Raw genomic sequence first — 15,928 nt, 5'->3', positions numbered from 1 at the left:
GTAACAAAGGTGTTGCGTTTATATTTTTGTTGAGTGTATATATATATATATATGTGAATACAACAAAAAAGATGCAAATGTAATGCTAAAACAACAAGGATGCACAAATTAATCACATAACTAGATTAAATGATGATAATTCTGATAATTCTCTATAATAACTACTTGATTAATTGACTTTGACATATGCAATAGGAAGGAATAAGAACTTACCTGTGGGGTTTCCAGGGTTGATGATGCATAAGGCTCGGGGGTTGCAGTACTGCCTGGCCTCATTTACAGCACGCTGCAGCTCAGTGATGTCCAGGCTCCAGCACTTTTCCTCATTAAGGAAATAGTTGATCTGCACAGCGCCCAGTTCGGCCAGTGCAGCTGAATACAGGGGATACTGAGGTATGGGTATCATAACACCGGTACGGGTTGTACCTTCGCCACACACCAGCAGCTTCAGCATTGTCTGAAGAACAGGTCGGAAAAGATTTGTGATGCTTCAGTTATAATGCTGACTGCACTATGAAAATTACTTCTTTTTTTTTTAAATACTGGTGGCTGCCAGTGCTAACTCTCATCCTCCTAGTAGATGCACCTTTGGTATCAATTTCAAAATCCTACGTTGCTTTGTTCTTTATTGCATTTACAAGTTTTTCAAAAAACTTGACCTCTGACCTTTACGATGAAGTCACTGAGATTCAAATTAGTCTTAAACTTTTACAGATACCTCTATGGTATCAATTTCAAACTCCTATGTTACCTTGTTCTCGAATTCTTGCAAACCTACATCTGCACGTTGCCCACTGGCCCCGCAGGGTTATGATGTTGTTTTCTAAAAATAATTAGGTTATTGTGTGCAAATAGAAATAATTTAAGCTTTCTAAGAGAAACTAGGATGTTTAAAAATGCTATGTTAAAACCTCATGCTCTGTTAAAAAAGCACTTGGAAAATTTTTGACAAAAACTTTGGGGCTAATAATTGTGCCCTCATCTGCATGTACCGGTACATATAATCAGATTTTCGAATTACGTAGTAGTTTGGCTGCATCTTGCTTAACCTGAATGCAATATATAACAAATATATACACGTACGACAAAAATGCACAAGAAATTAGTTCTTTGTGAGCATTCTACGAAAAATAAATATTATATTTGAGTAAAAACCCAGCTAACATTACTGCCAGATAGAGATGCTATCGTTTTAGGTCATTTCTCTTGGAGAACAAAAGAGTTAAACAGCCCAGACAACCCATGAAAGGGGTCATGAGAAGGTAATACCCATCTAGCTAGCCAAAATGCTCATGCATCAGTGATCCAGTTTCAGCCTTTCTTTGATTGGCTGACATTCAATAGATTTGTTCTCACACGTATTTATTTCCCTGCTAATTGTTGCATGTACAATGCATCCTTTAAAAGCAGGCTCACTGCTGAGGCTTTAATTTCACAAGCCTGTTTTTGTAGTTCAGTGTTCAAAATCAAAATCGAGCTACTTCCTTCACTGTTGCTACAAGACAAATGTGCATAATTAAAACTAAAATGGAGACATAAATCACAGTACCACAATGCCGTCGCTGGCTCCTGTGGTGAGATAAATGTTATCTGGGTCACAGGCCACACCGCCATCCCGTCGTTCAATGTAACGGGCCACGTCCTGACGCACAGAGTCTATGCCTTGACTGGCACTGTAGGAACCTGAAGGAGATTCATATGGAGACGATGCAAGCTGCTATAGTAACACAAGCTCTAGAATCACCGCAGTGGCTATATATCACTCAGTAGGTGTATGAAAGGACTAAGGGTGATAATTACTAACACAAAAAACCCCTAGACCTCATACACACCCATACTGTTCCCGCCACAAGACTGCAGAATGCGGCATGCTCTACTTTTAGCATCCTCTGGGAATGTGCTGTCACTCAGCAGTTCAGGGTAGGAGCAGAGCGCCAGGACCTTTAAACAACAAGATTGAGTAAGCATAAGGGTGTATTATCTGCATGCATTACTACATAAAACGGGCACACTGACAATGACGTATATGAAGAGTCAGCGTCAGTGTGAAGTACATTAACAAACATGAAAAGAGTTGTTATATTTAGATAGAAGTAAAGGGAAGGGTTTAGGAGCAGACCTGTCGGAAGAAAGTGATTGGCTGCTGGCCCATAGCGTGCGCGTCACCAATGTTGGCCTTAATGACCTCTGCAAAGGGCTTCTTCATTCCCTGTCAAACATAAACACAATTAGCAGCAGTTTAACTATACATTTTGTACACAACAACAACTACTTTGATACATCAAAAAGCTTTTAAAAATAGACAAAGACCATCAGCTGCACCTAAATAACCTTAACACTATGCCTGCACTCTTTTAAACACATACATAACTGTTCCATACACACGGACCCCACACTGGTTTACTGGACATGAGACTTTATGCAGCTGCAAGTTATGCAGAAAAATTAAAAAGTTGCTTTAGGGATCCAGTAACATGTTGGCAGACACTGATATGATTGATAATCACCTATCAACAAATAGTATGATATTTACACATGGCAGTGACTTTAATTTGTATCTGCTGAGTCATATCAGTTTACTGCTAGCTAAATGTGGAAAGACAGTCAGAGAAAGAACTAAAATAGAAAAGAAGAAAACAGAAAACAATAAAGGTACGAGAGTCTGACTGACGATTTTTAAGGACCGATGTGATATGTGGAGAGTTAGAAATCTGATATTTCAGTATATCAGCTGACTCCTCCCTCCACCACAACAGGGAAGCTACAGTGTCAAACATGCAACATCAACACTCATGGTTGAACATTGTGTTTTTTTCTTCGCTTTTTACATTTATTGGCTGTTCTAAATGTCAAATCAGCACTGGTTATCTGCAAAATAGTAATCGACCCAGAAATTCACAATTTGTGCATCCCTAGTTTGCTTTACTGAATGTCATGTCCCAGATATTATCCTGAACAAAAACACTGGGGAAAGTTTTAGCAGCTTTATAGAAAAATGCAAATTCTTTCTAATTTTTTTTCAGTCAGCAAGTTTTCTGGGTGGAAGTTGGGGGGGTCGTTTGTTTGTTCAGTAACAAAGCCAAAGAAAGGCATGGCTGATAAGCAACAAAAGCTGATGTAAACAAATAACGACCCCCACCCCACCCCCTCAAAAAAGGAGCAAAAAAACAAAACTCTTACAGACAGTTAATAAAACAAAGTCTCAAGGCTTATGATTAAATTCTACGAACCCGGTCATTTAAGTAAAATATAAACTCCAGATAAGACAGATATGCATGCACAGCATTTGTGTAAGCTGTGTTTATTCAGGAGGAGACGCAGACCACTTGGAAAAGTAGTTTAGTGAGTCTAGAACAGCTTTGATGAAGGTCAAATGTGCAGACACAGTTTCTACCTGAGCAAACCAGCTTATCACATCACTTCTATTAACCTTGTGAAACAAACAGACTAACATTACACAAAAAGCTTTCAATCTCTTTTGTGCAACCTTTAAAAATAAAAACAGCATGGATTACATGAAGCAACAGTAAGCTAAATGTTTGAAATAATTAGCCATGAATATTATCTATATAAGAGCTATTTGTTTATGGTCTCCCAGGCAAATAATATAATACTCCAAGGTCTGAAAGATAATCTCCTGACCAGCTGAGACCTCTGACGGAGGATAAACAGCAATACAGTGAACCACACAGAGAAACATGCACGTAAACACATGCTGCTAACACCAGATGTTAAGACACAGTGCGACAGTGCAGAAAATCCACCAGTGAAACTACACGCTGACACCCTGCAGAAATCCAAACAACACATTTGATTTGTCCAGTCCAGTTCAGATTTTAGGAAACATGATTCCCTCGCTCTCCCATTGGTCACACACAAGAGGCGTCTCTCAGGCTGAGCCAATAACATTAGACAGTGTGCATAACACCCCTGGGTCAAAGAAGCATCCATTCATGATGTTGATCTTTTAGAAAAAAAAGGCTGACCTCTGCTCCTGGCCTGTGCTTTTTGTTCATCACTTATAAAACAGGAGAAAAAAACAATACTGAAGGTCCAGCAGGAGAGGCAGTGTTTCTTTCTACTGAGGGGCTTTCAACAGTTTCGATTTTGCAGCAAAAAGTCTGTTATAAAAATTCACTTTGCACTCTTATGTGTCTGTTTCTTTGGTTTGTTCAGCTAACAGTGCTCCAGCAGAATTAAAATATCTGGCAGCTCATTCAAACAGCCCCATTCACTATCAGATAGCCGCTCATTAAAACTAAACAACAACGACAGTGTGATATTTATCACTGCATATGCATACTGGTACAGTAGGTTGTTGCAGTTTGTCTTGTTTCTGTGCTCTTTGAACAACACATACTTTGTATATGCTAGAAGGCACAATGCAATACTGGTCCTCATCCAAAAAGCAAACAAAATTTACAGAACAGGGGACACAGCGTGCCTTCTTGTGTGCGCGTACATGCTTAACCTCCTAGGACCTGGCGTCCACATATGTGGACATCACATTTTGGGTTATTTAGACCAAAATACTCAACATTGCTCTACAAGGGCCTGATATCCACTTACGAGGACATTATACTGCTACTGTTCTACCGAAATTTTAAATGAATATCCTCATATGTGGCTCTCATTTTTCTTAGAAACAAAAATCAGGTAAAAAAAATCAAAAAAAAAATCTGGTAATTCTTTGATTTTACATTCATTGAGCCCCAATATGCCCAAATATCAAAGAGAAATCAAAAATGCATGCCGTGGGAGAGTTCGGGTCTTAGGAGGTTAATGCCCAGACAAAAGAGAGAATATTTTTCTGACTCGTTTCCCAAAGTGATCTAAGACTAACCAAACCTGTTTGAACAAGCAGCTGTCCACAAAAGAGTAAGGCGTGCTGCAATAACTACGAACAATTCCAAGCATAATTGGCATCATTTGGTGAGTGCTTCAGAAAAAATGGAGAAGCTGAGAGTAAGCCTAACTGAGATACATTTCTCCCTTCTGGCTGTGCAACAGTATGCAATTAGAGAACTAGTTTTAGTTAGTAGTAAAGTTTATTACAGTTTACCAACAGCTGTAAAAAGTTGTTTCACTTGTGAAAATTCTCCTGTACCTTTAAACCTTAACTGTGCTTCTACCAACTGAATCCAGCTACAATTGTGTCTGCTTTTTGAGCACCTAAACATCAATTAGCACCTGATATAACTGTTGTAGCTGAGAAGAAAATCCCATATGTAGAGAGAGTGCTCATCTGTGGATGAGCATCAGTCAAAGTAAACAGAACATAATATGTTTGGAGTAATTGAACCATCTGGGTAAAGGGCTACCACCGTCATTAGAGACCCTGTTGCCCGATGTTACCGTGCATTTGACCTGAGCGAGAACCCGCTCGCATACTCATCCTTTAACTAAGCAAACCACTCAAGAGAGGACAGTTTTCACACCAGACTGCACTCAGCACACTAACAGCTGGTTGCCACATCACCATAGACAGCTTGTGAAGAAGGGATTGAGCAGAGCAGAGAGAGAGAGTGAGAAATTAGCAACAGGTTCTTATTTGGTGCCAATAAAGTGCAAAGAAACTTTTCTATTATTTACTTAATTTCAATGTGGTTATATAAGAGCTGAGAGTTCATTTTTAGGAGAAGAGAGCAAATCTCTCTTAGTAATTCAATTCACCATAATGACAACAGTTTTTGCTGGAATGCAGAAAAAATTAGACTATGGACTTTCGCTGTGAGGTCAGTTTGTATTTTTACATAAGCAGTCATCGTTTAGAAACAAGGAGTCAATAAGACCAGCTGAAAAACAAGTTAGAAATTAACCAGGTGCATCACAGAGAGACAAAACGTAGCCTTCTGACGGACTTTGATAAGGGCGTGTAGAGGAGTTAACCAAATGTAAACAAAGACTTTTATTTGGCAACAGTAGTTTGTGCGTAGACATTAGAACACTAGTTAACCTGCTGATCTTCAATTCAAGCCAAGTAAGTACATACACTAACTTGTTGACACACTGAAACTCTTTCACGGAATCATATCTATCATTTTGTAGGACTTGAGAACAAAGTAACATTTAAAGTCCCATGAGATTAAAATAGGCACGAGAGGTGAGTGGCATTTGATTGGTTCACAGCTTTGCAATAACTTTCAAAGTAGCACACATACACCCACACACACAATACATTCATCTTACATGGCCACATCAGAAGTTAGTCTTTATTGTCTAGTGAGACACAAAGTAGTGTTCAAGTAGGACTCTAGGCGCCCTTGTACAAACCTCTGAGAGCTCCCTCTCTAGCTCCACGGCGCGCTGTACGATGGGTCCCCGCACGGCGTACTCCACCTTCTTCACCGTGGGGTTCATGGTGTCGATGGTCAGCACCTTGGCCCGGGACATGATCCCATTCTCGGACATTTTCTCTTTGGGAAGTCCACGCCGCGTCGCACTCAAACTCGATAGGGCTCTGCCGGGAGAAGAGGAGGATGACAGAGGGGGACAAGTCAGTGAGCGGGTCCTGGGGTCTCCGCCGGGCCGCTGCGCTCCGCTTCTACCGGCAAACACCTCGTTCCGCCCGCGGCTTAAAAGCCGGACGTTTCTGGAGGAGAGCACCTGCATCCGAGCGGCTGACATGTTACCAGACTCTTTCAAAACAGCCGAGCGACTTTAGAAAACACTTCTGCGGGCACAGCGAGCTGTACCGCGCCGGTTGCTTCACCGGAGAAAGAGGAGTGAAAATAAAGTTGAGCAAGAGGAGTGACCGCCGGGATCCTAAAAACGACTCCGCGCGTGCACAGTCGAACCTTTAGCACGCGCTGAAGTTAAAAGGAGGTTTCGACCAAAAAAAAAAAATATTGCGTCAAAATCTGAGGGTGGTGACAAAATACGACTGTGTCTACACAAAGTTTTCACTGGGACTTTTTTCTTAGGCGGTGCATATTTAACAACACGGCCGCCAGCGAGCGTACCCCTCCCCTTTTTGTGTAACCATCTATATCCCACCCGCTCTCCTCCGTTACCCGCCGCTCCGTGATGCTGTCAATCAGCGACGGTTCTCCGGTTACTCGGGCTAAACTGCTCCACGCCGGAAAATAAGCTAATCGGCTGCTGACTGTTAACTTCACCGCGCTTTTCTCTTTGTCCCGAGATGCCCACGCGGCCTGGGTGGAGACAGAAGTGAACTAAATAGTTATCAAAGCCCCTCCTGCGTGGACTGCAGCTTTGTTAAACTTCACTCACGTCCCAATCCCCGTGGATTAATGCAAAAGAATGTGAGAAATCTCCATTTCCTTGTACCACAGGAATAAGCCGAACCACGCTGCAGTTTATGTAAAAATCTGCACAAAACGTACACTGTTCCTGGATTAGAAGGAGGCATTACCGTTTCTCATGCTCAGCAGTGTTTCCAGGCCATTGGGAGTAAGGGTCAAACATAAGGAATAAGGTCTGGCCTGGTAACACTGGTACTTCAGCATGGGGTGGTCTTTGTCTAGGATTGTGTCTCCTGGCTCACAGCAACTTCTACTAAATGCAGAATGAGTATGGAGTGCAGTGCATCTGGTGAGAAGCGAGGACTAGAAAGCACTTACATGCTACTGATCCTCAGTGATTTTCAGTAAAGCTGAGTCTTCACACTGAAACGTGAGAGTGCAATTGGGTTCCTCAATTTATCGCTGCAGTTGTAGAGAAATGCAAAAACACTGTCATTTATTCATCACCACCAGAAGTGCTCATTCAGCAATGGTGTGTTTCATCAGTAATCACAGCTGTTATTACACCATCAAGTCCTGTAAAATAATTTTTTTGTAACGCAAAGATGATCTTTTTCCCCCCCTTGCATGTAAGTTGTCTCACGGCTTTCTAGAAATGTGAAAATCTTTCTACACCTGCTACTAGCTGGGTTATAATACATAAATACTTAAGCATATTTAATGAAACCCTGCAAAGTTTTACCCTCATACTATGAACATTTTTATGGTTATGGACTTTCGAAATGCTTAATTTTCTCAGCATTTTATACTCTAATTATTTCTTCATGCTGGAAGACAGAAATGATCTTAAACACACATTTGAGCTCAAATAAAAAGTGTAGCTAGTCCTTGTTTCTGTGACTTTATATAATGGACAATAAAACTGGTGCAGTCTTGCTACCGAAACTATACATTCTGCACACAAACAAGACTTGAGTGGATATAAAATTGGACTGGTTGCAATTTTTAAAACACAGATTACATGTACTTTTCAGACTTCAACATTTCTGTGTCTCCTCTGCAACATTTGGGCCTCAAACATATACTTCGAGGGCCTGTAATTTAATTTAAACTTTAGGACTTAGCTTTGACAGACTCCAATACTACTGACAACATTTTGTTTAATTTAGGAAGTGGTTTTGAGGTTGTACTTTCTGTTGTACAGCTGGATATAAAATTGATCTGGTTGCAGTTTTTAAAACACAGCTTAAATGTACTTTTCAGACTTCAAAATTTCATGTAGCTAGTTCCTGTACTTGTGTCTCCTCAGCCACATTTGGGCCCCAGACATATACTTCGAGGGCTTGTAACTCAAAACGTTCATACTCTCGGTGCAAGGCTTTATTAAATACACTAAAGTTACTGCACAAAAATAGCAGCTGATTCAAAGAATGCTGAGGTGGAAACGTTCAGTTTTGACCACTTTGATTACTCAGCTTTGACTGACTTAAATAATATTGAAAACATTTAGTTTCATTTAGGAAGTGGTTTAGACGTTGTACTTTTTGTTCTACAGCTATTGAGTTTTGCAATGAATCTCTCAGCCAGTAGTGGGCAGACCCATCAACATGAGAAAACACGTGAATGACTGACTCAGTGAAATCAAGACCCAGAGAAATTAACCAACTATATTTAGACAAAATACAGCAGGCAATTTTAAATCCAGTTTAACATCTTCACATTATTCTCCAGTATATTTTAATACACATTGTAACAGTGCTGCCCTCTAACGTAATAACCAGCTTATAGAGAGGCAGGGCAGTTGTAAAACAGTGATGCAAAACAAAACTCAAAGCACTTTGGTGTAACATTTCAATGTGTTTTTATATTTTGCCAGCATTAGAGGCAGCGTAGTAGAAACTGTAAGAGCTTGAGTAGTGTTTCATTGTTTCTACCATAGATTTTACCAGTGCACAGTTAATAACTGTCTTTACAAAAATAGTAGCTTATCTTTATGATGTGAGATTTGTGTGTGAGCATATAATATGCTTGCGTAAATCAGTAAAGAAAATGTAAATTCACATTAATGTTATAGATATTCACCTGTGATTTAAAAAAAAAAAAGGTATTAAACAGCAAATTCAATTAGAACCCTGTGGCTGCTACTATATCAGACAGAGTCTGTGTAGCCAGTGTACGCAGTGCAAACGTGGGCACAGATGGTAAGATGAGCAGAAACAGCTGGTGCTGTGGTGTTTGAAGTCCATAGCTTTTGCATTCCTCTGTAACTAGATAACATTGTTGGGGCTGGTGGGAGAATCCAAGAGGAAAGTCTTCAGTGTTGCTTCTTTGAGCCTTTTCTTCTGTGGAGACACATAAAGGCTCTTCCTGGGTGAAGTACCGTGATGTGCTGAAGATATAAAAGAGTTTCAGCAGCTCCCAGCAGCGGGCTCTGGAGAGTAATGGATCATCGTAATGGTAATTGGAAGTCCGTACACAGGAGACTGCGCGACGTGTTTCACGGTTGATGAGAAGAAGTGCCAGCACATCAGGCCGAACGGATACAGACCCTGGTAGGCAGCGTTCTCCAACAGCCAGGCACTCTCTCAGGGTCTCGACCAAAGGAGACCAGAAACGACCCACCAGCCCAGTCTCAGCTCCATGCAGGGATGGGGTTGGACCGCACAGCACACATACGTCTGCTCCGGGCAGCAGCTGGAAGCGGAGAAGACGGTGGGCTACAGTGGGGCTGCCATGAGGAAGGAAAATTGGGTAATCACAAGAAGCAGATCCAGAGGCTGAGTGTGAGCGTATCAAAGCAGAAAGCAGGACAACTTCCTGCGGAGCGAGGCGCCACCACTTTTCAGTTGCTGTAGCGATTCGCCCATGAACAACGAGGCAACCAAACTCGCTTTCTGCAGCCTGAGCAAAACCATCCACTGCCTCCTGAAAAAGAGCAGGATTTGGGGGCACCAGTGAATCAGCACAATGTGTAAGGTTTCCCAGAATACCCTCCTGCTTGTCCTCCAGTAGCTCATCAATAAGACTGAAGCAGGACCTGAGTTCCCTTTTAAGCCTCTCAACATTCCGGACATTAACCAGCTCATCCAGCCCTAACACCAGCACCATGCAGCCCCACACATTCTCCAGGAGGCGTTGTAGACGGGCCTCCTCCTCTTTGCTGCTGCCCACTCCGCCATCTCCACCTCCACTCACAGCGATGAGTATCACACTGTCCTGGAAAAGTCTCCACACCACCTTCCCTCCACCTTGCGTCTCAGAGCAGGTCAACACTACCCCCTGACCACCTCCGAACATGTGAACACCATTTAGAGAGCCTATGACAGAGAAGGGCAGCTGTTTGGAGGCTCCTCTTGTGAAAAGAGGGACCCCGCTGCTGGCTGTGAGGCAAAGAAGCTGTGTAGCGCCATCCTGGAGCATCATCGTGGCAGTAGTGATTTAAGGTTATGCATACGCTCAACAATCTAGCTATTCAGCTGCATGAGATTACTGAGCCAGCTAACTAACGGGTTTAAATGAGCTGATTGTATAATGACAATGACCGAGTAAAGTTGCATCAGCTAGGGTGAGCCGTTAGCATCACGTAATCCATTTTCTTCCAGCTCACTGAACCGGCCACGAACAATGAGACAAGCTATCAAGCAGCAAATCTAGCTACTATACCCGGATATATTCTGCCGGCTAGCTTTGTCAGCTAACTGTAGTTAATATGTCAGGTTAACAAAAGCAGTTACCGTCGTTTCCACAGTAACGCTGTCCCATGATTCATTCTTCACACTGATGAGAGCGGTTTCATTCGGCTGGTCGAGCTGCAGTTACGACTTAACAGCTCTGATGTAACCGCTCAAGGAGATGGACATGGAGACCGACCTGGGTTCAGTGCCCGCGTACATGGAACGACTCTCAACACGGGTGTGATTTCCGTACGTTCACATCTCGCGAGAGTTCAACCAACTGCTCACCAACAGTCGCGAGCAGATAAGATGCCCAGTTCATCATTTTCCCAGAACATTGTTATACAAAATGCTGTACAGTTTGTACAAAGGCAAGCTGCAAATCAACAGAGCAGACTAAAGAGTGTCCTTCTGTATATAAATATAATAAAAATGTGAATAGAGAATAGAGAACATGTCTCAACTCTGTATATTTTTATATATTTTATTTATTGCTTACTCTATTTAATTTGTAAAATATGTGTGTACACACACACACACACACACACAGAAAAATATTTAGTATACACATCCAGGAATGCATATACTATTATATATTGTACATATATTTATTAGTTTCAGATGTAGCCATTCTTGTATTTTGCTTGTTTACATTATTGTATTTTGCACAACTCTGTTGCTTGTGAAGCTCGCACACAAGAATTTCACTCACATGTGCTGTACCAATGTACCTGCACATGTGATGTGACAATAAAAGTGATTTGATTTGATTTGATTTGAGAAGGTAATTTCTTTGTATTGCTTTTGTTTGGGGTGGTCCTGGGATAGTAACCAGGTTTTAAATCAAAGATGAGATGCAATTTTATCATCAATAATTGCTGTAATTCAATAATATTAACTTTTAAAATAAAGAGGACTCCTGTTACTAACCCATACAATGGAATTATATAGATATATAGATACACACACACACACACACACACACGCTTTTGCAAACAATGCATCTGGGACTTCAGTTTTTATGGAAGAGGATTAGGGCAACTGGAGAAAAAAAGATTGGGCACGTCTTTTTCCTTTTCTTTTCTGGAATTCTGAGAAAAAAGCCAGAATTTAATCTCAGAATTTGGGAGGGGGAGACATGTCCTTTTTTTCCCCAGTGGCCCTAATCCTCTTCCATAGTTTTTCCACCTACTGTTCACAGAAGAAATGGTCTCAATAGAAGCGCAGCCATCATTGCCACTGTTAGATTTTGTTCCACCATGTTAGTACTATATGGAAACCATCCGATGGGTAACAACTTAATTTTTTATCATGACAGGGATCTGCCAATACAGTCAAAGCATAGTTGGATAGAAAAATACAGTGGGCCACCTTCAGTCGTGGATTGACCTCCCCAGAGCCCAGGTCTCAACAATATTGAATCAGTGTGGGAACAACTTGACAGAACAGAACGCAGCAAACATCCAAACAGCTTTGATTGTCATTCAAGAAGCCAGGAGAACTATTCCTGAAGACTCCTTAAAGAAATTACTGGAAAGCTTGTCTCAGAGTTCAGGTTTTGAAGAGTCATCACACCAAATATTGACTTTCAAACCCTTTAGACGTGGACAAACCGTTTTTGCTTATAGATTATATTTCCACGTATGTTTCAATACTGTTCAGACTGGATTTCCATGTGTGCTTACATACATTTCAATAAAGTGCTGGTCTCCTTTCCCATTTCCAGATCCCAAGATATGGCAGCAGACTTTTTGCAGTATGTCATACCATAAAATTCCTATAATATACATTTCCTGTCAAGTTCTTCCACATCCTGTATCATAAATGTAGTTGACTATATTACTCTAAGTTGACTCAGGTAACTGTGTTATTATTGTGCTTTTAGATATAACTGCTGCCTTTGATACAGTGGATCATAAAATTTCTATTTCTCATTTAGAGCGGTTGGTGGGTGTTAGCGGTACTGCACTGCAGTGGTTCAGATCTTATTTGGCAGAGGAAACTTTCTCTGTGAAACTTGGTGAGTTTGTATCCTCTGTTGCTTCTCTTCAATGTGGAGTCCTACAGGGTTCAGGTTGAGGCCTTCTTTTCTCCCTATATCTGCTACCCCTTGGGTCTAATTTCAGAGTCCCTGAACTACTGAGCTACTACAGCCTGCCTGCTCCCTTAGGTCCTCCAATCAGCAGCTCCTTAAGGTGCCGAAACTAGGCGTAAATTTAGAGGTGACCGTGCGTTTGCTATAGCGGCTCCAAAGTTGTGGAATGATCTGGCCTTGCAGGTTAAGCAGACCTCTTCTCTTTCTGAGTTTAAAACTCAGAAAACATTTATTTGCTGAAGCCTTTAGCACTTTTTAAGAAGTTGACTGTTTTTTTCCCCTAATTCTCTATTCATGTTTTCATTTATTTTCTGCTTATGCTATTTGTATATGTACACCACTTTGTGGACCCTGGTTTATTTTAAAGTGCTTTATTTATAAAGGTGGTATGGTACAGTAAGTTGAATACAGGAAACAAATCCTGTCAAATTTAATGCACTATAAACTCTGTGTATGCACATTTAAATATCACAGTTTGGAGTCCCGATCATGACCTGGGACACTGCAAAAAAAGAATAAAATAAAAATAAAAAACAGCATGAAAATATAGAGTTGCTATAAATTTTACACTGTGCCCATTTTAATTTTGGCTCAAGAAACAGATCGAAGTACTTCACCCATCACCAATTTCATGTATAATGCAGCATAATTTGACCCAAACTCTTCCTTTGGTCCATTTAATGATTCATACACAAGCTGTTTCCATAACTGTTGCCTCCAAGGCTACATGAAAGTAATTTCCCTCATATTAGCTGAATTTGACAATAATATGGAACTATATCAATTTGCTGAATTCTGATTTTGTTTTAAACAAGAAAAAGATAATGGCAATAACTTGAGTAGTAAAGAATATTTTATTCATTAAATACAAAAAAGTTGAGAACAGTGATGACTAAAATAGAATAGAAAAGGCACAATAATTGAGTCAAAAATCACACTGTGCCGTGGAAAATAATACAGTCTCCTGTCTTCTACCTTATCTAAAAATAGCCAGTCTTCTTCCTGTTTTAAATCCATCGAGTTCTACTTTTGAGATTTCCCGTGGCAGTATAATGGCTTGGCATAAGGAGCAGTGCTGAGGTCAATTTTTCCCTGTAGCATCAAAATGAAGGCCTACAGAACAAGAGGAAGGGAAAAAAGAAAAGATGATCATTTTAAATGGTTAAACAGCTCAGGATGAGAAGATTTTATTCAGACTATTTTTACTGATTTACAATGCAACAGTATTTGTATAAACTGAAACAAAGTTTCATAGTATTAAAAAAAGCAACTCTTTTAGTATCCACCTGCAGGTCACACAAGCGTTAGATCAATTTATTAGAAAATACTGTCAATGTTACTGTCAAGTCTGAGAGGTTTTTCAATTCAAGAAAGAAATCTGAATACACAGTAAAGACGGCATGTGTAGCGCAGCAACAGAACATGTATGTGCATATTCAAAAGTGTGGCTGGCTTACCAATGGACACAGAGGTTTCACAAGAAGGAGCAGACCTTCTGTGGCCTGAAAGGGTTGGTGCTGGATGACACACCGGTGAGCAAGGGGTCTTGGAGAGCATTCTGTATGCAAAACTGTTGTAGATCTGCAGCTGCCTGAGAAACCTGGTGAAGACAAGAAAAAGTCACTTAGAGCAGGTGCATCCCAATATTTTTGAATGACTGCTCAGTCACCTGTATGATGCTTTTTGTAGCTGGGAAGAATGGAAAATGGACTGGATCTTCTATAGTGCTTTTCTACTCTACCTGAGCAGTAAAAGTGCTTTATATAACATGGCTCATTCAGCCATTATTGGAAGGTTTATCAAACATCGGGGTTAGCATCTTGCCCAAGAATGTTTGCCATACAGACTGGAGGACCTAGGGGCTGAACCACCAATCTTCCGATTGGCAGATGACCTGCTCTACCAGCCACCCCTGAAGATGCAGACCTGAACAGGGCTAATAATACTCCACTGCACAACTGAAGGAAACTGTAGAATGCACTTTTTAAGCCCGACCAATATCAGAGATGAAGCCTTGGTATCCAATTTTGCTTGCGGTACAACTGGAAATGCAAGAATTCTTTTAAAATAGACGCTCTTCATTTACATGGAACTGTAAACAAGGCACATCTTCTCCAACCATGACTGAATCCAGTCTTTTAGGTTGTTTGAATGTCGTTATAGACAGTATTTGGAAAAAACGTTCAGTGTTTGAATTTGCAGAAGTAGCTAATAAAAACGATCATTCTCATTATTCATCAATCATGTGCTTATGTCAAGTTACCTATTCAAATCTTATAACATAATTAGTAACATAAAATGTGAATTCAAAAAGGAATGCCCACTACACTTAGTTTACAAAAATTAAAACAAAATAATACATCCGTCTCATACATGGCGTTTCCCTGGTCTGTAAGTTTAAGAAATTTACCATCTAGTACCTTACTTTGAATAATTATTTTGTCAAGTAAAAACATTAGCTACACTTGGGGGGGGGGGGGGGGGGGGGTATTGCGAAGCTAGAGTTTTAACATTTGATCTTAAATCGCTTCGTTAAATTCGTAACAAACTACAGCTATCTTGTCGTCATCTTATGTTGCTCGGGCGTTGTTTTATGATTACAAGCAGCGCGAAACTTCAACACTTCCCCCTCGGTACAAACAACGCCCTGCTTCACAGATACTCTCGGCCAAATTAGCATCACGGTGCTAGCATCCAGCAACAGCTAGCGCTGTTCGCAGATTTTTCCATTAATTGTCAGGGGAAAAAAGTCACTTTTACTTACCTTAACTCTGTTTATGCTCGCCTCAAAACGAAGCTGCTGTACCACCTTTTTCATGGTCACCAGGTTGGATGAACCCGACATTTTTATGCCTTTTCTGTGATTGAAATAAAACGCTGGGCGGAGGGAAACACGTCTACGCTGGTTGCTGCTGAGACAAAAGCAAAGATGACGATATCCGGATTCCGGTTGT

General features: G+C 40.8%; 3 protein-coding genes across 6 annotated transcripts in view; all 3 read right to left on the bottom strand.

Annotated features, from left to right (window-relative positions):
- gpt (glutamic--pyruvic transaminase) overlaps positions 1-11,112 on the bottom strand; it is a 19,181-nt gene extending 8,069 nt beyond the window's left edge. Inside the window, exons 1-7 of one of the 4 annotated variants that reach the window (XM_086272685.1) lie at positions 10,940-11,090; positions 7,584-7,667; positions 6,274-6,460; positions 2,120-2,209; positions 1,833-1,941; positions 1,550-1,683; positions 214-457 (exon numbers count right to left, since the gene is read on the bottom strand). In XM_086272685.1, the coding sequence (XP_086128811.1) occupies positions 214-457; positions 1,550-1,683; positions 1,833-1,941; positions 2,120-2,209; positions 6,274-6,411 (715 nt within the window). In that variant the 5' untranslated portion in view covers positions 6,412-6,460; positions 7,584-7,667; positions 10,940-11,090. Of the gene's footprint in view, positions 1-213; positions 458-1,549; positions 1,684-1,832; positions 1,942-2,119; positions 2,210-6,273; positions 7,066-7,583; positions 7,668-10,939 lie in introns of those variants that run through there. The other 3 variants (XM_086272683.1, XM_086272684.1, XM_086272682.1) reach the window with 3 other exon arrangements.
- On the bottom strand, positions 8,854-10,933 carry fuz (fuzzy planar cell polarity protein). The gene has a single exon (XM_086272686.1). The coding sequence runs from the start codon at positions 10,626-10,628 to the stop codon at positions 9,330-9,332; it is 1,299 nt and encodes a 432-aa protein (XP_086128812.1). The 5' UTR covers positions 10,629-10,933; the 3' UTR covers positions 8,854-9,329.
- A 2,217-nt stretch (positions 11,113-13,329) lies between the features above and the next one.
- On the bottom strand, positions 13,330-15,908 carry LOC147308263 (guanine nucleotide-binding protein G(I)/G(S)/G(O) subunit gamma-5-like). Its single transcript, XM_086272687.1, has 3 exons — positions 15,739-15,908; positions 14,432-14,574; positions 13,330-14,087 (listed from the first exon to the last, which is right to left on the bottom strand). The coding sequence occupies exons 1-2, from the start codon at positions 15,817-15,819 to the stop codon at positions 14,449-14,451; spliced, it is 207 nt and encodes a 68-aa protein (XP_086128813.1). The 5' UTR covers positions 15,820-15,908; the 3' UTR covers positions 13,330-14,087; positions 14,432-14,448.
- Positions 15,909-15,928: the final 20 nt, after the last annotated feature.

This window comes from Aulonocara sp. 'chitande type north' Nkhata Bay, linkage group LG18 (genome assembly GCF_057382095.1).
Source record: "Aulonocara sp. 'chitande type north' Nkhata Bay isolate Kocher_YH1m ecotype deep benthic linkage group LG18, A_spYH_male_GT1.1, whole genome shotgun sequence".
Classification (NCBI taxonomy): Eukaryota; Metazoa; Chordata; class Actinopteri; order Cichliformes; family Cichlidae; genus Aulonocara; species Aulonocara sp. 'chitande type north' Nkhata Bay.
This window is presented reverse-complemented; position numbering and strand designations above follow the sequence as displayed.